Source organism: Macrobrachium nipponense, chromosome 24, assembly GCF_015104395.2.
Source record: "Macrobrachium nipponense isolate FS-2020 chromosome 24, ASM1510439v2, whole genome shotgun sequence".
Lineage (NCBI taxonomy): Eukaryota > Metazoa > Arthropoda > Malacostraca > Decapoda > Palaemonidae > Macrobrachium > Macrobrachium nipponense.
Genome location: NC_061091.1, coordinates 33,399,258 through 33,424,798, shown reverse-complemented (window position 1 = coordinate 33,424,798; position 25,541 = coordinate 33,399,258). Strand labels below are relative to the sequence as shown.

At 42.6% G+C, this 25,541-nt stretch overlaps 1 protein-coding gene across 1 annotated transcript in view; it reads right to left on the bottom strand.

Annotated features, from left to right (window-relative positions):
• The window catches only part of LOC135205571 (splicing factor 3B subunit 4-like), an 80,446-nt gene that overhangs the window by 9,258 nt on the left and 45,647 nt on the right, over positions 1 to 25,541 (bottom strand). Inside the window, exon 3 of the mRNA XM_064236335.1 lies at positions 1,028 to 1,186. Coding sequence (XP_064092405.1) covers positions 1,028 to 1,186 — 159 coding nt within the window. The remainder of the gene's footprint in view (positions 1 to 1,027; positions 1,187 to 25,541) is intronic.

The following is a 25,541-nucleotide window of genomic DNA, read 5'->3' as shown; positions in this document are numbered from 1 at the left end:
AAGTGAAAAATCGGCAATTTTCAGCGCCGATAGCATATTAATGGGGCCTCTGTTAGGTATGTATTGGCACCAATATGTACTCTATTATCGGCGCCGATAACCAGAAATCAGAGGATTTCGGCTCTGAAAATTGGCACCATTTTTTCGACACTGGGCAAGACCCATAGATAGGTTCTCCCCTGGGAGAACTCTTTGCAACTTTCTATATGGGCAATGTGTAGCAACAAGTATTTGCTGCCACTGGAAACTATCAATGCATGTCCGGTACATCAATGACATCTTCATTAGCACCAACACAGGAAGAATTAGAACAGCAGCAGCAAGACTTCCATAACCAAAGTCACCTCAGCTTTACTTCAAAGTACTGTTGTGACTGTTTCCTCCCCTTCTTCAACACCCTTGAAGGACAACAGGAGTGTTTCATCATGAAGATTATACAAAACTCACGAACCTGGGCATGAGCTTCAAATGAGGAAACCGAGTGTCCAACAGATAAACGCACTGCTATCAGTGCCTCCATTAGAAAAGCTCTCTCTCAATGCTCTTTCTGGAAAAAAGCACAGTAAATCCGGGCATGCTGCTCAGGTCTTAACAATGGATATAGCAACCATGAAACCCACCCTATGCATCCACAGGACTATATATAAATGGTGCCTGGAGGATCCTTGCCCCCAACCCAGTAAACAACACATGAGAAATATATAACGGATCAGCATAGAAGGAAAAAAGGATTAGCTTATGAGACGAACAGGATACCTAAAATTACTGGATGAAACAAATTCCTTTTGGCTAGTAATTTCTACAGTACTAGAACAGTATAATTCATCAACTGTATTTAACTTCAATATTACCAAATCATTTGGCTTTGGCAAAGCTATGCACTCTGAATTCCAGTTTAACTTTTGAGGTGTAAAATAACTATATCCTAATTACTGCATATTCTAATAATAGTGACTTGATAAATAAACTATTTTCTTTTAAAAAAGTCTTGTAATACAAACAGAATACAGAACAACTATAAACTCACCTTTGGAGTTTGAAGAATTACACCAAAAGCTGAAAATGTATCATACAACAGTTTTTCATCAACTTCAGGATCCAAGTTTCCAATGAATATATTTGCTCCAACATCTAAATTCTTTTGATGGGCTGATGCTTTGTTAACCCTTATTGGTTTACCATACAGCTGTTGAGAAAATTATGGAAATAAAAATAGTAAAAATTACAGAAAAAATCTAAACTACAATTTAGAATACGATACTTTTATAATAAAATTAGGTTCTATATATATACTATACATACTACTTACTAATTACATAATTACTTAGCAGATGATTATGCTCACACAGTATCCTAAATTTTTAAATTTGTGGACAAGTGACTATTGCAAAGCGGGGGAGACAGGCCCCACCAACCCCCGCAAAGGGGCCTTGTGAGCAACAGAAGCCATTTGGCATCATTCTATTTATTGCCACAAATTCCATATAAAACAGTGGAGAGGAGGCGGGGCTCCGATTTAGTAATTAGATGGACCCCAAGCATTCGCGGGGGATGCGTACCAGACCCCACCGGCAAATAGTTAGAACCCGTGAATAATTGGAACCCCTATAAAAATGCTTAAAACCTCCTATTTTATTAGTTAAAACTCAAGAAAACCTGCTAAAAAATTTTATTCCTGGCTTTTTTAATAGTGTTATCACAAAAATTGCATTTTATGATGAAATTGATAAAAAAAACAGGAATTTGTGGATATTTCTCATAGAAAAATACTGCGAATAGTTTTTTTTAAAGTAATTTTTTGCTAGATATGAATTTTTAATTATGGTAAAAAAAATTAACTATAAATCAGGAAAAAAAATATAAGAAAAAAAAAAAAAAATTGGAAAAAAGGGCTACATTTCATTGTTCTATACAGGCAGTCCCCAGTTTTCGGCGGGGGTTCCGTTCCCGGGGGTGTGCCGATAAGCGAAAATTGCCATTAACTTAAACTCAGTGATTTATGGCGCCATAATGGCGCTTATGGCCCTGATAACCGGTTATTAGCGTTATGAGCATCCTTATGGCGTGCCGTAAGAACCCATATGACGCTATAAGGTGCCGTATCGCGCCGATAACCAAAACTTGTCCTGTTATGGCGCCATACATTGCCAATTTTATGGCACTAAACAAGCTCCATAAACCGGATCGCCGATACCGAGTCCGCCGATAACCGGGGACTGCCTGTGATGTCTTTCTAAGTTAATATACCAAATTTCAATGCTATAGCTTTAAAACTACGGGAGAAGATAGAATTTGAAGGCTAATGAGTATAGTTTTGAGTTTTTCTTTGTATTTTTACAAAGACAATGTTAAAAAATCATGATTATTATGAATCTTATATTCCTTTTTTGGGGATTAATAAACCAAAACTGGGCACTGTGTCAGGCAAGACTGGACACTCCTTAGGCAACACTCACTCTCTCTCTCCTTCACTAACTCAGCTAATATCGCCGATATTATGATCTGCTGAACTCTTATTAGAGCGAATTTTCTTCTGTAAGTTAGCGAGATGTTTTGCTTGTCTTTTCCTCTTTGGCATGATGAAAAACTTGTCAAAACAAAGAAAAACAGACATAAAAGCAAGCGAATGTTAAGAGGTGAAACTCAAACGTGTACTCTCTTTCATGTTTCTGCTCACACTGAAGGGTGTAAAGCTCTGTGTTCCCCTTCTTGTGACTCATGGAATTTCTACAGATGCCATTGCTCACAATTTATTTGATAATAATTACCAAAATTTATGATAACAGAAGAAATACTGTGCGGATCAATATTTTTGGCTTATTGAGTTACTTTTACTAATTACCCTGTAACATGATATTGTTATGATACAATAAAGTTTCATACATACTTACCAGGCAGATATATACTTAGCTAAGACTCCGTCGTTCCCGACAGAAATTCAAATTTCGCGCCACTCGCTACAGGTAGGTCAGGTGATCTACCGGCCTGCCAAGGGCAGGACTAGGAACCATTCCCGTTTTCTATCATATTTTCTCTCTTCCACCTGTCTCCTGTGGGGAGGCTGGGTGGGCCATTAATCGTATATATCTGCCAGGTAAGTATGTATGAAACTTTATTGTATCATAACAATATCATTTTCATACAATCAACTTACCTGTCAGATATATACTTAGCTGATTGGCACCCTTTGGTGGAGGGTAAGAGACAGCTAATATGGAATAGACAGGTAAACAACATATGTTGTAGGTATAAAAGAAAAACCTTGGTTCCTACCTGATAGGTGGTAGACTTCGTGGCTGTTGCCCGGTAGTCTGCATCACCTCAAGACTTTAGCGAGATATGTGATCTATGGCTAAGAGTTCTTGTGGGTCTGCCGATGGGGTATGAACCGCTTACTCGGCAGAGCCTGAAAGGACTTTGTCAATGGGTACTGGACCACTTCTATGACAATACACCTTATGAAGGAGCACACAACCAATCCCGACCACCTGATCCTAACCACCATGTTAGTAGAAAGAATTGTTCTGAGTTATCCCCAAACTCATTACAACAACCATAACTCGAAAAACACAATACGCATACATACATAAAATTCCAAAAAAAAAAAAATTTTTTTTTACCATACTCCTCCAAAAAGATATCACAAGAGTTCCTTACTGAACAACAGTGACTGGCTGCCTGTGCAGCATCGAGCCCTCTTTGTCAGCAGAAATCTAGAACATATCTAGTAGAAGGTATGTACAAAGTTAAGGATTGGTGTTTGCTCCCGTACCCAGTATCGTATCCGCCGATACGAATGGACCCAGAGAAAAACATTTCTCGTAGGTCACGCGAACGTCTTTCAGATAGTGAGATGCAAATACCGAGTTGCACCTCCAATATGTCGTATCAAGGATTTTCTTTAGCGACATATTCTTCTGAAAAGCGAAAGACGTTGCCACTGCTCTCACTTCATGAGCCTTCACTCTTAAGAGTGGAAAAGAGTCGTCAGGACAGAACTTGTGAGCATCTGTAATGACGCTCCTTACGAAGAAAGCTAACGCATTCTTTGACATGATTCTTGTGGGGTCTTTAATCGAACACCAAAGACCTTGTCTAGAGCCTCCCATTTGTTTCTTTCTGTGCAAGTAGAACTTCAGGGCTCTTACAGGGCAAAGAGACCTTTCTGCTTCTCTGCCAACGAGACTTGATAAGCCTTTAATCTCGAATCTCTTGGGCCAGGGATTCTAGGGGTTTTCGTTTTTCGCTAGAAAAAGTGTTCTAAACGAGCAGAAGGCCGAGTCTCTGTTGAATCCGACTTCATCTTCTAGGGCATGAAGTTCACAAATTCTTTTGGCTGTTCCCAGAGATAAGAGAAACAAGCATCTCCTTGTCAAATCTCTAAACGAAGCTAATTGAGGAGGCTCGAATCTTTCAGACGAAAGGAACTTGAGAACCAGCTGGGAGGAGCTGGTTCTCTAGACTTTGTGGTCTCAAACGATCTAATAAGATCGTGTAGATCTTTATTGTCAGCAAGCTCTAGGCCTCTATTTCTGAAGACTGCCGAAAGCATGCTTCTGTATCCTTTTATAGTAGATACAGACAAGTGAGAGTCCTCGCTCAGGAACAAAAGGAAATCAGCGATTTCGGTTACAGAGGTACTGGAGGAGGACAACTTCTTAGACTTACACCACCTTCTAAAAACCTCCCACTTAGACTGATAGACTCGTCTAGTGGAAGCTCTGCGGGCTCTAGCGATAGCGCTTGCAGCCTTGTGAGAAAACCCCCTCACTCTGACAAGTCTTTCGATAGTCGAAAGGCAGTCAGAGCGAGAGCAGGGAGGTTTTGATGATACCTCTCGAAATGTGGTTGTCTGAGAAGATCCATCCTTCTTGGAAGGGATCTGGGAAAGTCTACTGTCCACTCCAGCACCTCTGCGAACCAATCCTGTGCTGGCCAAAAGGGGGCTATCAGGGTCATTCTTGTTCCGTTGGATGTTACAAACTTTTTCAATACTTGTCCCAGGATTTTGAAAGGGGGAAAAGCGTACACGTCTACATGCGACCAATCTAGCAGGAAGGCGTCGACCCTGAGAGCTCTTGGGTCTTCCACCACTGAGCAAAAGACTTCCAACCTTTTGGAAAGGAATGTGGCGAATAGGTCTACATGGGGAGTGCCCCAAAGAGACCAAAGACTCTGACACACTTCTGAGTGAAGGGTCCATTCCGTGTGAAGGACCTGGCTTCTCCTGCTCAGACTGTCTGCCCTGACGTTCCTTGTTCCCTGAACAAATCTCGTTAGTAGGGAGATGTTCCTCTGGGAGGTCCAAAGTAGCAGATCTCTTGCTATTTCGTATAGGAACAAGGAGTGTGTTCCTCCTTGTTTCTGAATGTAAGAAAGAGCGGTAGTGTTGTCCACGTTCACTTGGACCACACTGTTTGTTACAAATGGTTCGAAGAACTTTAGAGCCAAGTGTACTGCTAGCAGTTCTTTGCAATTTATGTGCCAGGACACCTGTGCTGCCTTCCAGGTGCCTGACACTTCTCTCGGTCCTAGTGTTGCTCCCCAACCCTTACCCGATGCGTCTGAATATAACACTCGGCTTGGGTTCGGAACTTCCAGAGAAATTCCCTTGTTCTCTTTTAGAGGGGATAACCACCATTCCAGGTGTGGTTTCATTTCCACTGGAAGGAGAAAACTGTCAGAGAGAAGTCCCGTCTTCCAATTCCATGATCTCCTTAGGAAGAACTGAAGAGGACGAAGATGAAGTCTTCCTAGAGGAAAGAACTGTTCGAGCGAGGAAAGGGTCCCTAGAAGGCTTAACCATTCCCTCACCGAAGTTCGTTCTTTCCCTAAGAAGAGAGAGACTTTCTCCAAGCCTCTCACGATTCTCTCTTGCGAAGGAAATACTCGAAAACCCCGAGAATCCATCTGAATCCCCAGATAGACTAAGTACTGTCTGGGGATCAGCTGTGACTTCTCGAGGTTCACGAGTAGTCCCAACGACTTTATCAGGTTTAGGGTCAAAGTAAGGTCCTCCAAACACTGTCTCTCTGTTCTGGCCCTGATGAGCCAATCATCCAGATACAGAGAGATGTTGACGCCTTTGAGGTGAAGAAACCTCGCCACATTCTTCATCAGGTTTGTGAAGACCTGAGGAGCTGTGGACAGGCCGAAACACAAGGCCCTGAACTGAAAGATCCTTCCCCCAGTCATGAAACGGAGGTACTTCTTCGAAGAAGGGTGAATCGGGACATGAAAATAAGCGTCCTGGAGATCCAGAGACACCATCCAATCTCCTTGTCGTAAAGCCGCAAGGACTGAGGCCGAAGTCTCCATAGAGAACTTCTCCTTTAGAACAAACTTGTTTAGAGCGCTGATGTCTAGTACTGGTCTCCAGCCCCCCGAGGCTTTTGCGACCAGAAAAAGACGATTGTAAAACCCCGGAGAGTTTTGATCCAGTACTAATTCTATAGCTCTTTTGTCCCACATTTGATCCACCATCAGACGAAGAGTATCCCTCAGTACAGGGTCCCTGTATCTGGCTGACAGTTCCCGCGGAATAGTCGTTAGGGGAGGACTGTCCTGGAAGGGGATAAAGATATCCCTTCCTGATTATTGACATCGACGAGGCGTCCGAGTTTATGAGTGTCCAGGCGAGCGTCGCAAATTCGAGTAGCCTGGCACCTACTGGTGTTTGGAGGCTGGCTGTCTCATTTCCCTTTCTTAAAGGAACGGAAAGCAGGTCTACCTCTCCTCTCAGGGCCTCTCCTTTTTGAGGGAGCTCTGGAGGGAGGGCCTCCTCGAAAGGGCTGAACAGAAGACGTAGGTCCTTTCTTCTCAACCACAACAGGCGGTCTTTTCTTCCTTGCAGTCTGAAGGAGAAGATCTTATGTCGCCTTCTCAGTCAGTGAGCGAGAAATGTCCTTCACTAACTGAGAAGGAAACAAAAAGTCTGACACGGGAGCGAAAACCAGGGCTGCTCTCTGTGAGTGTGAAACAGCCTTGGTTAGAAAAGCACTAAATATAATCCTCTTCTTAAGGAGTCCCGCTCCAAAGAGGGAGGAGACTTCTCCCGATCCGTCTTGTACTGCCTTGTCAATACATGACAGTATACTAAGAATGACTTCGGGGTCTAGACCTTCTGAGTCATGGGCTTTCTTTGACATCACCCCAAGGGACCAGTCTAGGAAATTAAAGACTTCCAAAATATGGAAGAGTCCCTTGAGGAGATGATCAGTCTCAGAAATAGACCAAGTCACACGAGCTCCGTTCAGTGCGTGTCTACGCGAGGAATCAACTAAGGTTGAAAAATCAGCTTCAGCCGAGGCTGGGAGAGAAAGGCCCATGTTCTCCCCAGTTCAGTACCACACACCTCTTTTTCCAGAAAGTATGGCTGGAGGCATACAGAAGGTGGTTCTGACAAGTTCCTTCTTTGTCAACATCCATTTGTCAAGAGACTGTAGAGCTCTCTTCATAGATAGTCAATCTCATCTTCAGAACCGACGAAGACTTTGGCACAATTGCACTCGAAAATAGCGATCGAGGAGGAGGAGGAGCAGCAGGAGTCAAAGAATCTCCATACTCTTGCAAAAGAAGGGCTGTCAAAATTTTATAGTTAGAGAAACCTTCTCTACCATTAGCCTCGTCTTCCGAATCTGCGTCCAAACCGGGAGGAGAATCCGCTTTAAATACGAGAGGATCATCACAAACTTCTCTCTCTGCGGGAGACAAACTCCTACTAGGAGAAGGACTCATCGAGTGAACAGTCTCTCTCTCAAGTCTACTTGGTGCCTCGCGCCTGCTTGACTTCTCACGCCTGGCTAGCTCCTCGCGCTTGGCTGGCGCTTCTCGCTTGGCTGGCTCCTCGCGCTTGGCTGGCGTCTCGCGCCTGGCTGACGCCTCGCGCCTGGCTGGCGCCTCGCGCCTGGCTGACTCCTCGCGCCTGGCTGGCGTCTCGCACCTGGCTGGTGTCTCGCGCCTGTCAGGATCCTTGTCTGGCGCATCGCGCTTGGCTGGCGCCTTGCGCCTGTTAGGCTCTTCGCGCCTGGAAGACGTCTCGCGACTGGAAGGCTCTTCATGCCTAGATAGATTTTCATATCTGGTAGGTTGTTCGTGCCTAGAAAGCTGTTCGGACCTGTAAGACTTTTCTAGTCTATCTGGTACCGTAAGCCTGGCGGACGCTTCGCGCCTGGAAGAGGAGGCCTCACTTCTGGCCGGAGTCTCGCGCCTGGCAGGAGAAAGGAGACGAGACTTCTTAATAGGAAGCATAGCGTCCTTTTTGCGAGGAGGATCTCTCGAAAGAACTCCAACTAAAGAGGCTAACTGTTCTTGTACAGCTAATAATATCCTCTTTGAAGCCACACCAGCGTCCTCTTCAATGGGAGAAGCAGGAGACCTCGAAGGTGTACGATCCTCAACTTCAGATTGTGGAGACGTCGAGACCATCTTTGCCTTCTTGATAGATGAGGGGGCTTCCTCCGAGAAGCGCTCCGGGCTCGAGTCAAAAGCGGGTTCCTTCCAGTGCCTTTTCAGTGGCCTAGATAGATCCGAGTCCTTCCACCCTCGTTTCGGTGAAGGAGAACCGGACGAAGAGAAACAATCTCGTAGGACGCTCCTTTTGAAGCGGTCCTGAGCAGTCTGTTGCGAAACAGAGCCTGCTGAAGGGACGCCTGACCGTTGGGGATTCCCCACGACCTCCGTAAGGCTTTCGACTTTCCTTCTCCTCTGGGTATGTGAGCTTGGAAGAGGTCTAGGCCTGGGAGCATCGCAGAGACGGTCAGACGCCCCCTCCACAAAACTGGGAACACTCACTTCACTAAGCATATTGCTGTCACTTCCCTTACCTTGCATGGCCGCCATTTTTGTCCTCATCTTATGAAGAGTAGCCTTCAGATCGGCGATTTCAGAAGCCGAATCTGAATGCAAAGCCTGTGAGGGTTCAGATACAGAGGGAGAATCAAAATAATTAATAACAGGAGAGTTAGACTCAGAAAAAGGCTCAATAGGCCTTGTACTTACACCCTTATGTGCAGCCCGTCTAATTCTATCCCTCTCTAACTTCTTCAAGTAAGAAGTTAGAGTCTTCCATTCATTAGCATTCAACCTTTCACACTCATTACAGGTGTTAGCTAAAGAACATTCAAACCCTCTACACTTACGACATACAGTGTGAGGATCAACCGAAGCCTTCGGTATCCTCACCTTGCAGCCTACATTCACACACACTCTCACACTAACACTTGAATCAGACATTCTAGCAGAAAAATCAAAAGCAAGTCCAAATCCAGTCCACGGTAGCGAATGCCAAAACAACGATCCAGGTACGTCACCAAAAAATCCAATAAAGTTGATCAAAAGTCTTGAAAAGCGAATTCCAGTCAGGAGGTAGTGACAACAATGTTGATACCACCGGCGACAGAGAAAATATGATAGAAAACGGGAATGGTTCCTAGTCCTGCCACCCAGGGCAGGCCGGTAGATCACCTGACCTACCTGTAGCGAGTGGCGCGAAATTTGAATTTCTGTCGGGGCCGACGGAGTCTTAGCTAAGTATATATCTGACAGGTAAGTTGATTGTATGAAATATGAAAGTAAGAGGAATTTTGACGAAATATTTCGTAAATGCATTCTCCATTGCCATACAAAAATCTAGCCACCTGTGGAGGCAAGCCAGCCTCAATGGGTGCCGGTCCCAAGCCCGGATAAATAGGGAGGGTTGGTGTCAGGAAGGGCATCCGACTGTAAAAAACCCACGCCAGAACCAATGAAATGAGTCGTGACATTGATGAGAATTGTGCTAGGGCGTACTCCGTAAACGACGCACAGACACATCACCCTAACTCTGTGACAAGGCGAGGGCTACTGCATCATGAGCGGGTGCAGCTAAAGAAGCGAGCTCTAAATGTGATCAGAATAGGCCAGCTCAATATTGGGTCTATGACAGGAAGAGGAAGAGAGTTGGCGGAGTTGAGGAGGATAAAGAGAGTGGATATTTTGTGTGTGCAGGAAACTCAATGGAAGGGTAATAAAGCCAAAGAACTGGGGGATGGATACAAGCTAATCTATAGTGGAGCAAATGAGCAGGGTAGGAATGGCGTTGGTGTAGTGTTGTCGGGGGAAATGAAGAATGCAGTGACGGAAGTGAGTAGAAAGAAAGACCGCATTATGAGAGTGAAGATATGTTGTGGAGGGGAAACAATGAACATCATTAGTGCTTATGCTCCACAAGTGGGCTGCACAGAGGAAGAAAAGAGCCATTTTTGGAACAAAGTGAGTGAAGTAACGCAAGAACTGGAAGAGCAGGAGAGGATTGTAGTGGGGGCAGTAGTGGGGGCAGACTTAAATGGACATGTCGGAAATGAAAAAGATGTAATTGAACGTGTGCATGGAGGACAAGTGATTGGGGAGAGAAACCCAGAAGGAGAGAGTATAGTAGACTTTGCTGTGTCCTTTGATATGGCAATAGTGAACACATTCTTCAAAAAGAAGAGGGATGCACACAAATAGATTACGTACCTCCTTTACAATAGATCAAGGCTGGTGGAAGTTAGGAATTTTAAAGTTATCCCAGGTGACCACGTGGCCCCCCCAACATAGGCTCCTTTGTATGGATTTAAAGATGAAAAGAGAAAAGAAAACGAATGGGGTAAAGAAAATCAAGTGGTATAAATTGCTAAGGAGGGATAATGATAAGAGAGAGTTCAGGAGAAGAGTGCTGGGAGAGGTTGATCTGTGAATTGAAGATGTGGGAGAATGGTGGAGGCATAATGCATCAGTGATTAGAAGACATGGAAAGGAGCTACTAGGGGAAACATCTGGAATAGTATGGGAGGAAAAGGAGAGCTGGTGGTGGGGGGAAGAGGTGGGGGAAGTGGTGAAGGGTAAAAGGGAGGCAAAGAAGAGATTTGAAGAGTCACAGCTGGAGGAGGACAGAGAAAGATTAAGAGAAAGAAACAAAGAAGTAAAAAGGGTGGTAGCTCAAGCTAAGGCAAGGGCATATGAAGAGGTTTATAATGAACTGGAAACCAAGGAGGGGTTGAGTAAGATGCTCAAACTGTCAAAAGTAAGAAATAAAAGAACAAAGGACATCACCTATATTAAGTAAATCAAAGATAGGAATGGTATGGTCATAAAAAAGGAAGAGGACATTCTGAAAAGATGGAAAGAGTATTTCGAACAACTGCTAAATGAAGAAAATGAAAGACTTGTAAGAGAGGATGGACAAGTAAACATGGGAATGGTAATGGGGATATCTAGGGATGAAGTGATACGAGCCTTAAAAAGAATGAGGAATGGGAAGGCAACAGGACCTGACTTAATCCCAGTCAAAGTTTGGAAAGCTTAGGAGAGGAAGGGGTAGGCATCTTGTATGATCTGATGGTAAAAATATTCGAACAAGAAAAGATACCAGAAGAATGGCATGAAAGCATAGTGATACCTATATTTAAAGGTAAAGGTGATGTCCAGGAATGCAGTAATTATAGAGGTATAAAACTAATATCTCACACATTGAAGATTTTGGAAAGAATAATAAATAGCAGGCTGAGAGAGGAAGTGAGAATAGGGAAGGAACAGTTAGGATTTATGAAGGGAAGCAGCACAACGGATGGAATATTTTGCATAAGGCAGCTGATGGAGAAATTTAGAGAAAAACGAGACCTGCATCTGGTTTTCATAGATCTTGAAAAGGCATATGACAGAGTGCCAAGGCAAGAAATATGGAGATGTTTGAGGGAGAAGATGGTGCCGGAAAAGTATGTCAGAATTATTCAGGAGATGTACAGGAATGTGTATACTAGAGTGAGGAGCAGTGTTGGAGAGATGGATGGATTTGAGATAGGAGTTGGATTACATCAGGGGTCAGCACTTAGCCCATTCATCTTCAACATCGTGATGGATGTAATGACCAGGGATGTTAGAGAAGCAGTGCCATGGTGCATATTATATGCGGATGACATTGTGTTGTGATCAGAGGGGAGGGAGGAGTTGGAGGGGAGGTTGGAGAGGTGAAGAGCAGCACTTGAGGAGAGAGGAATGAGAATAAGCAGATAAAAAACCAAATATATGTGTTCCAGTATTACTGAGGACGGTGGAAGTAGCATAAGTTCCCAGGACGAGAAGATGTCAATACCTCTAAGGCGAAACACCAAACTCAGGGCTGCCCTGTAGCCTCTAATGGCAGAAAAGGACAAATGTTTCTCATCACTGAGGAAGGTTAAAATGTCTGCTATTAGCTGAATAGAGGTTACGAGGGGAGAAAAACCCTGTTAACGACACCAATCACAGTAGATCGCCCCTTCCTGAGAATCAACTTAACTCCCAAAGAAGAAGGGACGACATTACAAAAATCAGCCTGAGGGCCTCCCAATACTTCCAGCGACGAATCAATGGAAGAAAAGGAAGGAGACAAAGGCACAACACTACTATGGGGGGTGAATAATGCAGGAGACAAAGCATCAGGAAGAGGTGAAAAACCTTCCCATGAAGGAAGAGTCGAAACCCTCCGATGCTCTCTCTTTCTATAAAACTACTTCCACTGCTCTTTAGGCAATGCCTGGCATTCCATGCAAGGATTCATTATAGTACAAAAATTAGAACGGCACCTGCTACACGTGATGTAGGGATCGGTCGCTGCCGAAGCCAAAAAACGAGAACACGGAAAACCTGGAATTCTGGGGCACACACGTTGATGAGGCTGAGAAGGAGCAGAGGAAGGTATAATATAAGCCACACAAATACACACACAATAAACACAAGCGAAACAGGCAATGAACCGGGTAAAGGCCGAGAGAGGTTAACCACGACTCTCGCCCAGGCGGTTAAAGAAAAGACTGACGCGGTGGCGTAGGTGAGTGGTCCTTGACCATTCTTCACCTGATCTACGTATGTGTGCCATTTATCACAAGATTCCTTGCTTTCATCTGCTTTTTAACCGGATCCAGCTAGGCACTAGAAATGATCCTATTGTTAAGACCAAAGGTTTGTTCGTGTATGAACAAAGAAAGGTTTAGTAAATACTGTTAGCTCTCAGGTGGAAATTATAATATATCAGTACGGCAAGTTTTTGACTCTAAGAAAAAACTCAGAATGATGCCAATTCTTAGATAACAGAATTTGAGGAAAGTAAGTGGGAGGAAATGAGTCACACTGAGCATGTTAATCTAGATGATTTGATTTGAATACGTATTGGCAAGAAAGATTTTGACGAATGTAAAGAGAAGTGATTCCAGTCATAATACATTTAGCTGGTTATTGTTGTTACTCTGTTGACAAGAAAATAAAATGTTCATTTTGCAAGGAACTTACGACTCATTCAAACGATGAAAAATTTTCCCATACTAAATTATATTAATCGTGTCAGCAGAGGTTCCCTTTTACATCTAAGTGAAATTACAGTAAATATTAACATGCATAGTTACATAATTGTAAGTAAAATTACTAAAATGAAAACTTTCTTAAGAGCAAAGAATCAATGAAATATGGCACTGGCACTCGTTATGAAAACTCTTGCTGATAATGATGTCCAATTTCCAATTAATGTCGTGATGCAGCTCATAACATGGAAAGAATCGAAAAAATGCTTTTGTGGTCTTCTACAAATTCACTCTTGAACAATTTTTGTCGGAAAGAAAATGATTCACTGGCTTGTGGTAAAAGTGCAGGTAAAAAATGAAAACTTCATAATTCATTGGCTTGTGGTAAAAGTGCTGGTAAAAAAAATGAAAACTTCAAACTTTCACTAATGATAAGAACTAATATTTCCCAGTTGATGTTTCTTCATATGTAACTTATTGTTATTGTTTGTTCATGCTTAATCTTACTGTTGTTATATTCTGTAAAAATACTACAATAATGTTTGTTTATTTTCTTTTACCTTTTTGTACTGAATAAAATCATATTTTAATATAGAAACCTGTATTATTTACCTATTCTGTTTACCCTAGGTTTTGATAACTTCAAGCTTTTAACTAAAAACAAGTAAATGCAGAAGAGAAAGTGAGAGTAAGCAGAGATTCTCTCTACCTGATGGGAAACAAACAGTAGTGATAAGCGCAGCTAAGGTCTAAGCCAGGTAGTGGCCATACCATAGACATCCATCTTGCCTACATCATAATTCATGGAGAGGGCCTCCTCTATAGGTGGCCGTGCTCCAACCCCCTATGACTTTGGGACCACAACCAGATGTAAAAACCCTGTGCTCACATCCTCAACCACCTCTACAGCTTTGTTCCTGAGAAGGGAAGAGACCTCTTCCAACAGGGCTGAATACCTATCTGAGCCTACATAGTAAGCTGTCAATGCAATGGCATCAAAACTAAGGGAGGCTTCTCCGTGAATGGAATGGAGCAGCCCTCTCTTAGAACCTTCAAAACCCAACGTTCCATGCCTCAGACTTCCATTTCTCCCAAAAATGGAGTCATCTGGCTCCCACTGATACACAGAGGACTGGACCCTTGCTTGCAAGAGGAAAGTTTAGTGGAGGTCTTCTTGACTGGCCTGACTGAGCATAAGTTTGAGTGCGGGTGAGACTGGAATATTACTCTACTGTCCTGAAAGGGCTCCTGTTGAAGAGAGGAAACTTCCCTAGTACCAAACAAGACTGACTCCTTGGGACACTTGGCTGACTGAGGCAGGAGATCTTGTGTGGATTTTTTCTGGAGATCTGAGGCTATCTCCTCCACTGTAGCCAATGGACAAAGTTGAAATCGACCCAGAGGTGAGAATGGGAGAGCAGATCTGTGGGTGGAAGTGACCCCTTTGGTGGTGAAGGAACACCACAGTTCCCTTTTCTTCAACACCCCCAGAGAAAACAAAGTCACCAGTTCCAGGGATCCATCCCTGCAAGAAAACAAGTTTTCGATCTTCTTAGCAAGGGCTCCTCCAGTCCGGTTTAAAAAGCTGAACACTTCAGAGACCTTAAAAATATTTCTCACTAGATGGTCAAGTTCCGTGATATTAACAAATCTTGGCAGATGCAAAAGCTGATCTGCGAGAGGAATCAATCAGGGTGGAGAAGTCCCCCCAGGAGGAGGTAGCAGTTCTCAAAGAAGGAAATTCTCCATCAGCATACAAAAGGTACCTCCTAAGAGAAAGGAGAGAGGGAGGGGCACAGAAGACAGCCATGTCAAGTTCCCTCTTGTCCAAGAGCCAACCTTCTATCTTGGTCAAAGCCTTCTTTGACAAGGAGGGGACCATCTTGGGAAGCCTGGAAGACTCGACAGGCTGGTTCCTCAACATAAAGACTGATGCAGAAGTTGGGGCCACTGGAGTGAAAGACATAGGAAATCTGAACAGAAAATACTTGAGGAGAGCTGCATAAGCCATGGGACAGTGTTCCTGTGCCACTGGAGGAGGCTTCTGCAAAAGGTACGAAATGTTACCAAGTTGGCATTAAATGGGCTCCAATGAAGGATCATGCACCATGGGTGCAGATGAAACATATGTAGCAAACTAAAAAGGTGATGCAGGGAGCCTGACAGCTGGCAGCAACCAGACGGGAGGTGGCGACGAGCACTCGGGAGAGGCAGATGGGCACTTAGAAGACGATGAGCACTTTTGAAAGCTGGAAGAGCACTTTGGTGCCAAATACAGGCAGTCCGTGGTTATTGGCGTACTCTGTTAATGGCACTTGTCTAATGCCATAAAACAATTCTGGTTACCGGCACCATAATATGGCCCAATAAAATAACTAACAGGCACTATTAACTGGTTATCGGCACCATTACCCAGATATTGGCGCCATAAATTGCAGGGTTTTGGTTAATGGTGGTTTTTGCCTATCAGCACCCCGCCGAGAACGGATTCCCCCCCAACTCCATTTACTGGGGACATCCTTCAGGCAGTCTACGGATATTGGCGGGCTTGGTTATCAGTGATGCGGTATTATGGCACTTGTCTGCAGTCCTGTGAGAAAGGCCTCTCTCTCTCATAGTAGCTACTAGATAGTCTCCACCTGCAAAGACACAGTGACCCCAAAGACTGGTACTAGTACTGTACCTCAGTAGGTACGGCTGACACAGATGGAGGAATAACTCCTGGTGCCTTTATGAGGAGTGCCAATAGTATATGTATATGTATTACTTGTGGCCAAGTAATACATAATAACAGCTGTGGAGGCACACAATGACTGGATTATACTCATTCAATAAAAATTTTAGCCCCTCTGCTCAAGTTCAAAGACCTATACAGGTCCATTGCAAAATGTCAACACTGAAATTTATTACTGAGATTTAATAATATTCAAATTCCCAGTCTTTTCTACTTTAGGCTGAGGACTATTTTTACTTAATTGACCACTAGTACGTACACTGTTTTCCCTTGCAAATGCAACAATCCTCCATGACAGATGCTTGCAGCATCATCCACAGATGCATATGTTTTGAAACTGGGGGTTTCATCTGCAAAATCTTTGAGAATACTAGAATTTAAATTTTGAAAAGACCCAGAAAAAGCAATTTAATGGATGTGGGTTCGATAAAGGAGTATGCAAAGGAATCAAGTGTTATAAATCTACTTGATGCCTCCATCTCATTGCCCTCAACACACATAAGTCTGATATCTTTATGCTTTAAAGAGCTTAAAAGTCACATCTAAATTTTTCTTAGCTGTGTTGGGGCTGATCTTCTATAAACGGGAAGTCATGGGAGCATTTAGAGCAGCAGTTTTCTAAGAGACACATGAAGAAGTCTGCAGAGGGTCAGCCCTCCATAGATGTTGTAAGGAAGCACCAAAAACTTGTGTTCATTTTCTGCCATTTCAAGTATGCCCTGATTAAATTTATATAAGAGGATACTATCTCCAGTTGGGAGAATGAGCACCTCAACAGTTAATTCAGTAGTGACTTTTCTTGCGTTCAATATTCATATCATGCATGCCAGAACAAACATAACATCTGCCATCATTATTACAGTTTGCACTCACATGACATGACCATACTCAAAGCACTTATGGTTAATACTGCCGATCTTTACAGTCTGGGAGATATGCAGAATTGAAAGTTAGTTTAATGGCATTATTTGTGCCTTTCAATTTCTTCACAATTACCATATATCTTTAAGCTATCTTTCTAAGATCTCATTTACATTAAAATCACAAAGGGCTTTACTGTATACAACTCCCCTCTAACAGGGTTATAGGTTTTATGGGGAGTTACTAAATGACTACATGAATCACATCTTGATCACCTGCCTGAAATTTGGAAAGAACTCTTCTTTGGCTTTGATGTACTGACCCAGGATGTCCAGGAGACCGAGATTCTGGCACAAGAAGAGTGCTTTGAGAGATGTCATTGATGCACCCTTTGGGGAGCTCTCAGCAAATGTGGGAGAAAAATAATCAAGAGAACCAGAATAGGATACTGGACAGGGATCGCTAGGAGTCTAGGAGTCTGCAGCCTCCTTGAAGGTCTAGGAGACAGAAATAGGTCTATAACAAGCATGCTGATCTGCAACTAGCCACTATTTGAGCTTACAGCATGCATCCTTTGGCAATTTAGTGCTTCCCCCATGTGCGACTTGTTCCAGGCAGGCCAGGGAAAGGTGACAGCAGGCACATTCTTCTCCTCAACATACCCAGTTTCACAGTACAGGCAGTCCCTGATTAACTGGGTACTACCTTACCTCTAAAAGTGATGGGAGCATCAGGGCCATGGCTATGGCTATGGTATGGCTAAAAGGGAGTGCAGTGGCTCATCTTCTGCAGCAATAGGGAAACTCAAAAACAAACATTTACCAGTTTAGGTTGGTAATAAAGCATATGTAGTGGTGGTAAATTCCAAAAAAAATTTTAGTGTAGTCCTAAGACTTGCTACATTAGCCACTAATTTACCAAATATTATATCTTGAATGATACATGGAGCTTTAAGTGGTGAAGAAAAACAGCTAGAGGGAGGAGGATTACAAGGTACACCAGAGGGGGAGAAGAGCTACTTTGATATGGCAGATCGCAAAAGCAAAAAAAGCTCATTCTACCATCATTACTTCTTATCCAAGCTGTAGGGGAATCCCTTTGCAGTCTTTCGTACCCATGTCAGCTTCTTAACCCTTTTCATACTTCAAATATTCATAACATCTGATCAATTAGCACAATGATTGAAGTGGCTGTTGAGAGAACAATCCTTGTTCCTACATTATCCAGATATCAAGACTGTCATAGGCTAAAGGATAAAGATGGATGTTACACTCTCTTACTTTATATATCCTATGTTTTGTTATCTTCCAGAATATCCATGCTTCATAAAAAAACACAACCAAATTAATATCAAACCACACAGAACAGCAATGAAAATGTTAACATTCTCCAATATGTCCTAGCTGGCCGATGACAAAATCTAATAGGGAAAAGCACACTCCTACCAGCTGTTCACTCGAAGGGGAGGGGTCCATAGACAATTCAAACGAAACAATCCAATTCAAATTTATTTCATTTGACACTCCTCCCTTTCAACATGTCTGGGGACAAGTCTGTGCATGAAATGATTCTAATAAATTTCAAGCCAATATTTTCTATGAAACAAGGTAGCATGTTCCATGTAACAGACAGAAAATGACCACACACTGAAAAATAAAAAAGGGCTCTCTTCTTCTGGGACATGCCAGTAGACAATTACCACTGCATAAAATAATGGGTCTGTTTTGAAACAAACAGTAGCTTTAACCCTTAAGAGTCAGCATAAAATAAACATATGCAGCACCCCAGAACAGGCAAACTTTGAGGTTGGCCAATTTAAGAAAAAACACATCAATGGAAAGAGGATGATATGCAAATGTACACGGTGTAAGAAAAAAATTCTCCCTTCCTTTCACGAGAAGTTGAAAATGACAACTTACAACCCCCTGAGGGCCCTCTTACAAGACAATTGTACATTTTACCAAGTTATACATGATTTTTCTAATAATTTTTTTTTTTGTATATAATTACAGCTCACACAATATCCTAACAGATAAGAACTAAAATCGGTAACAATTTGAGTATAGGTTCCAGACCCCCTCACGTAAGGGGAAGTTCCGCTTAAGTTTGGCACAGTCTTTAAAAATGCTAATAAATGCTTGCTTCTAGAGTTTGAACACTAAATATGACCCTAATCATGCTCCCTAAGTATCAAGCTAACTTTTAAATCAAATTTAAGTTACTAAAATTTGATTTAAAAGTTAGTTTAATACATTACCCTTAAAATAAGAAATAACTGGTTGTCATAAAAACAGTTACAGTAACTACTACGTACATACATATCCAATTTTGTATGTATACTAATGTTATCCTTAATTCACAGGATGTCATTTTCTTTTTCAATCAGAGTAAAAAAAGGTTTTCTTTGAGTCACAAGGTAAACTTCATTAGTCCGTCATAACGAAGGTACAACAAAATTCAACGACATAAAAAAAACATGTATGGACATACGTAATGTTTGCAGAGGGTGAAGGTAAAATTCAATCAATTTAAAATCATGTACTAATGGGAGGCTAACTATGAGAGAGAGAGAGAGAGAGAGAGAGAGAGAGAGAGAGAGAGAGAGAGAGAGAGAGAGAGAGAGAGAGAGAGAGAGAGAGAGAGAGAGAGACAGAGAGAGAGAAATACGTACATCATGTGAGGTAAAACTCTGGAGGGGTATCATTTTTAAAAAGTGCTATTGGGATCACATTTTCTAAAAGTACACTAACTGTATGAGGTGTAATTAAGTAACAGCATTTTTCTCCGAGGTTAAAACAGTTTTACTAGTTGATCATGAAGGTCTTATATAGTGACAAACACTGAATTATGGACTGCCTTTGTATATATTTTCAAAAATATAAATAGCATACACAGAATCTCCATACTGATTTTACACTTAAAAGCATGAAAACTTAAACTAATTGTAGTACGTATACTAGTACGTACTTCAGAAATTAAACAAAGTTTCTGAAGGGATGTCATCTTTGAAAAGTGCAATAACTTTGTGAATGGGTATTGCATCTTATAAAACTATGTATATGCACTAAATGTAGGTGCTGTAATTACCTTTGTATCATATTTATGCATATACAAAAATAAAAATAATACATTTTTAATAAATTGTTTGTTTGTATGGTGCTTTTAAGTTGCATGGAACCAGTGGTTATTCAGCAACGGGACCAACGGCTTTACGTGACTTCCGAACCATGTCAAGAGTGAACTTCTATCACCAGAAATACACATCTCTCACTCCTCAATGGAATGGCCGAGAATCGAACCCGCGACCACTGAGGTGGAACACTAATACCTTACCAACCACGCTGCTGAGGCGCTGACATTTTTATTAATAAAGATTTTATACAGAAAAGCTTTAAAACTTAAAAATTTACATAATACATTAAGCAAAAACACTTGCAGGGTTTTGTAGTGTTTCTAGAGGTTTCACAAATGTTCAAGCTATTGTGAAGAACTCGCGTATGATGATTAGTTAGGTTCCAATAAAAATTATGTGCTATTGCGAATTCATACAACTCAAATTGCGTAACTTCGGGGTATTACTGAATGTAAATTTACTGAGATTGAAGATGCATTAAATTTTTTGGATCATACACGTTTTTTCTAAATTGTCTTTGTACTTTTCTTTGCAAAATTGCAGTTATAACTGACATACTATCATAAAAATGAAGTTTTCATAATAAAACTAATATTGTAATACTTACCTGAACACCTGAATTAGCCCTGGTCACTGACCAGCCCGAACTATATCCCCACATATTTACCCACTAAGTGGGTAATTTTAACTGTCAGTGTTACCAACGCTGCAGGTAAAATCTAGTCAAATGAGTTACCTGTGTTACCGTTGGCAACGCTGCCGCAAATACCTGCCACCAGTGGCCTGTCTCCTCATACCTCAATTGAATCATTCACTATCAAATTGAAGTGGGGAGGAGGGTGGGAATCATTCAGGTGTTCAGGTAAGTATTACAATATTAGTTTTATTATGAAAACTTCATATTGCAATACACTCCCTGAACACCTGAATTAGCCCGATTAACAACATTTAGTCGGAGGCGGGGTCAATCTCATTCAGCCCGACCTGTCCACGGAACATACGCAGGTAACTCATAAGCAACCTAGCATGTATAAAAGCATGTATCCTCACCTAGTTATCTAAACTCGGAGGTGTGGATGTTTGCAAATAAAGTACTTCAAAGTCAGTGTTGAGTCTAACGTACTATCTGAGTCAGAAGTACCTCCCATGTGATAAGCTATACTTCTTATTCATGGAGGCAAAAAAAAAAAATCTCCTCACCTGGTTGTCCAGCTCAGTAACTGAGGATGCTTGCATAGGAAGTATCATACCGTCGGTGTCGAGTCCTAGGTACCGCCTGAGTCTGAAGAACCTCCCATGTGGTATTCTATACCTCTCATGTATGAAGGGGAAATGGTGAACCTCCCATGTGGCTATAGCCTCTCATGTATGGAGGAGAAGTTGAGTGTGCAGGACCTTCAGTTCTCTACTGCTCACTGATGTAGATGACTTGTGCTGAAGAAGTAGTTATTCCAACATGACCATCGGGATCTGCCTAACCTCAAGGGCCTAAGGGACAAAACACTCTGTCTAAGCTTGTCCAACAGAAACACTAGAGTTCATTAGACTATCACTGCCCCCCTAAACTTCTAACACCATAAAGTTCATTTCGACTATCACTGCTTACCTAAACTTCTAACACCCTAACTCTACCAAGCCAACATCAAACTGAGTTACCGCAACGACAGGACCCCGAGAGTAACCTCTCTGAAGAAACTGAAATTCCTTAAGGTACGGTGTTGTGAAAAACCACAACTCAAGAAAAAAAAAAAAAAACACCTACACAATCGCCGACAGCGAAACATTCCTCTGGAAGCCAAAGGGTAGCCCTCCGCATACTTGCGCCCTTGGATTGACTAAGAGTCCATTCTTATGAGTGTCCGGATAGGCAATGATTTAACAATAGTCCCTCCTCTCCTTGCCAAAAACATAGCATAACCCTCAGAAATGTTAGCCTGGTATGCAAACCCCATCGAAACCAAAGTGAAGAGGTTATCAAACAGTCCAGGCTCAGAGAAACAACCATCAACTCTCACCACATCCACACAGAGTGGCTGTGAAAGGTGTCCTCCAAATACGAGCCTCGTGATCCGTAACCCTTACCACACGAATCAATGAAGGAACCCAATAGAGAAAAACCTCAACTGACTCGTAAACCGGAAGTCGGACTCCGGCAGAGGAGTTACCCTCTACCTCATACAGAAAAATGATGCTAGCTTAAGTCATTCCCCAAAAACTGCCCGACTCCCCGAAACCAGACTACCCTACTTGATGTTTGAGAGACTGCTGGTCTGGTTGAATACAACATATCAAACATAACTTGAATTAACTGAGATCCCTCCGGAGTCTGGAATGCGGAAAGATAGAATGGACAAAGTCCACAATCCGTTATACTCACTTCCTTCGCCGGAGAAACAAAAAAAACCCACAAGTAGCAAACGAGTCTCTCTTCAAAGGTATCTATCCTCTGTCAGACCTGTCCGGTAACACCGGAACAGGAAAAAATAAGGAGAAAAGCCGAGCCCCGACAAGAGCAGCACCCAAGAACCCGGAACTTACTACGCCTGGCTGCTCGATACCAAACGACATAAGATCCCATCATATCTGAGCCTACCGATCCGATTGCGCAACGATATACCAACAAGAAGATGATAAAAACTCCTGTGCAAGTCGTACTCGACTGCGCAACCCGCACTCCCCCCAGACATCATGATGTAACCCCTGCTGTCCGACCGTTGTCCACCCAATCACAAGAGCGAACGGTCTATCACCAGTTCCGCAAAACCTGTAAGAGTTAGTCACTCGACTGCGGATACCCTCACTACCCAGTGACGATAACGTTACGCCTGAGCCGAATATACCTTGGCGATGAACGACCACACATGCGAGTCACTCCCATACTGTTGCGCCAAACATGTACCAACCAAGGAGATGACCTAACCTTGAACCAGTCTCAATTTACTGCGAAACTCCGCACTCACCATTGACTATGACACGAGACCAGGACGACTACAATAGGCAAGCAACACCCACAAAGAGCGAAGAAGTCGCAAAACGCGATCCAACTAACCCCCTTTACCAATACGTGCTAAACCTAGACTGGAGTCCGGAGCAAGTGAGGGAAAGAAGTACTCCCAGACACGGAATCAAGGTCGAACCCGCCTTGAAAACCCCATAAAGACGGAACAGAAAAGCAGCAGGAAAAAGTTGAGAAAATAAGGAGAGAGAACAGTCACTACGAGTAACCCACAGGAACACCTAGCGCCGACATTGTGCAGGTGGAGAACCAACTGTGCGGTACAGTGCTTTAATAATGGGTTACGAACTGCGGAACCAATGGGAGCCGCAGAAGGAATTACCAGCTACCCTAAGAAAGGGGGCCGAGGGCACAAAAGGTGCTAATTACGATGCAGACAACTGCGAACGGCCGTAGCCCCCCCAGCAATTACCGCGGTAAGCACGTTACGTCTCACACTCCTAAGGTATATAAATGGGAACGAAGAAGGAAGATTACTAACTACCATAAGAAAGGAGTGGGTGGTGACAACCGGTATCGATACAGTCAACGATGGCGCAGGTGAATCTCCAACTGCCGTAGCCTCCTCAAGAACTACGGAGGACACATTACTTCTCAAAACAAGTAAAGATGAAAATACAGAGTTGCGGAACCGCCTTGAAGCATCAACATCAGCAGCCTGAGAACTACAGGACCCGTGGAAGGTGCTACGAAGGCGCCCCCTCCCCCAAATTATTTCCTTTAACCCGGAGAGAGAGAGAGAGAAGAGAGAGAGAGAGAGAGAGAGAGAGAGAGAGAGAGAGAGAGAGAGAAATCATCTCCAAATTTCAGGATGAATCAATGAAACTGGCTCTACTGTGATATTGGTAAATAAAAACAGGATGAGCGAGAAGACTCCGAAGCGATATCCTAAGAATGAGCAGCTGAAGAAGGTTGTGTAAAGACATTAGAAGTTTTAACAGAAAAACTGGGCGAGAGAAAACTAGACCGACTCTGTTCCCCATGATAATCTGAGAAACATTAGAAAATCAGGAAATTATTCAAGACGTGGTCGTGAATACAGTCCGTATTGAAGCTACCGTAATTGACTTGCGTTAATTCGATTTTACGATGGGGTTAGTATTTAAAATCGGAACTACATTGCAAATAAGTCTTCCTATATCTCTCGCGCAGCTGGCGTAGGCAGCATCGTGCATCAGACAGCGAGATTGTAGGGTTTAAAATAGAATTTAGGCCAAAGGCCGAATATTGGGAACTATGAGGTCATTCAGCGCTGAAGGGAAATTGACGGAAAAAAGTTTGAAAAGGTGTAACAGGAAGAAAAACGCCTCTGTTGCACAATGAGTCAATTGTTAGGAGAGGGTGGAAAAACAGCATGAGTAGAGAAAAAAAATGAAATCAGGAAAGTAAGAGAGAGAGAGAGAGAGAGAGAGAGAGAGAGAGAGAGAGAGAGAGAGAGAGAGAGAGAGAGAGAGAGAGAGAGAGAGAGAGAGAGAGAGAATTACAGCCGTCTAACATCTCCACCTCCATAAATTTGCACCCTCTTCCAAGTTAAAAGGTATTAATGATAATATACTCTTATAACTGTGTACAGCTATGAACAACCGAACGAGACTTGTTTGCTAATATACGATCGAATCCTATAGCAACATCACTATTGTATTGATCGGCGTGCGAAAGTAATCGAATCCGATAACAACGTCTGTTTATTGTATTCATCTGCGTGCGACGGTAATTACTGTATTCATGTTATAAATGTAGCTGAAGCTGATATGGCAAATTACGTGTATCAGCAACCTAGATAGAGGTCCCAAGCTTTTGTATGAATTCAAACGCAGCCGTGGTAAAAGAAAGTAATAGCATGAAATAGCTCGTTTACTGTTGTTTCACACCGATAAAGATTAATCAAGTGTAAGGTTCGTAATACCTATGAAGAAGTGTGAAAAACGAACGGAATCGCTAAATTTACGCATCTAAGCTGAGAGAAAAACTAGCTTCCAATGAGACGTATTAGTCAAATTTTGGCCTTAAATTACATCGTAAGACGAACAGCATGACTGTTTCAGAAGTTAAGTATCCAGATACTCATTATGGTAACTAGGAACAAAACATTAGCCGAGACCAAGTGATATGGTTGAATCTGGAGCCACGCCTCCTTACAACAGTGCTGTTTTTACAAGCTTGGGTAATTGTAATTTAATTTTAAAGTAATAAATTACATATTTCAATTTAATTGAAAATTAATAACTATGATATTGTTATTGTACAATAAAGTTTCATACATACTTACCTGGCAGATATATACTTAGCTATAGACTCCGTCGTCCCCGATAGAAATTCGAATTTCGCGGCACACGCTACAGGTAGGTAGGTCAGGTGATCTACCGGCCTGCCGCTGGGTGGCAGGAATAGGAACTATTACCTTCTAAGGACAGATTTTTCTCTTCCTTTCACCTGTCTCCTGAGGGGAGGCTGGGTGGCCATTCAATCGTATATATCTGCCAGGTAAGTATGTATGAACTT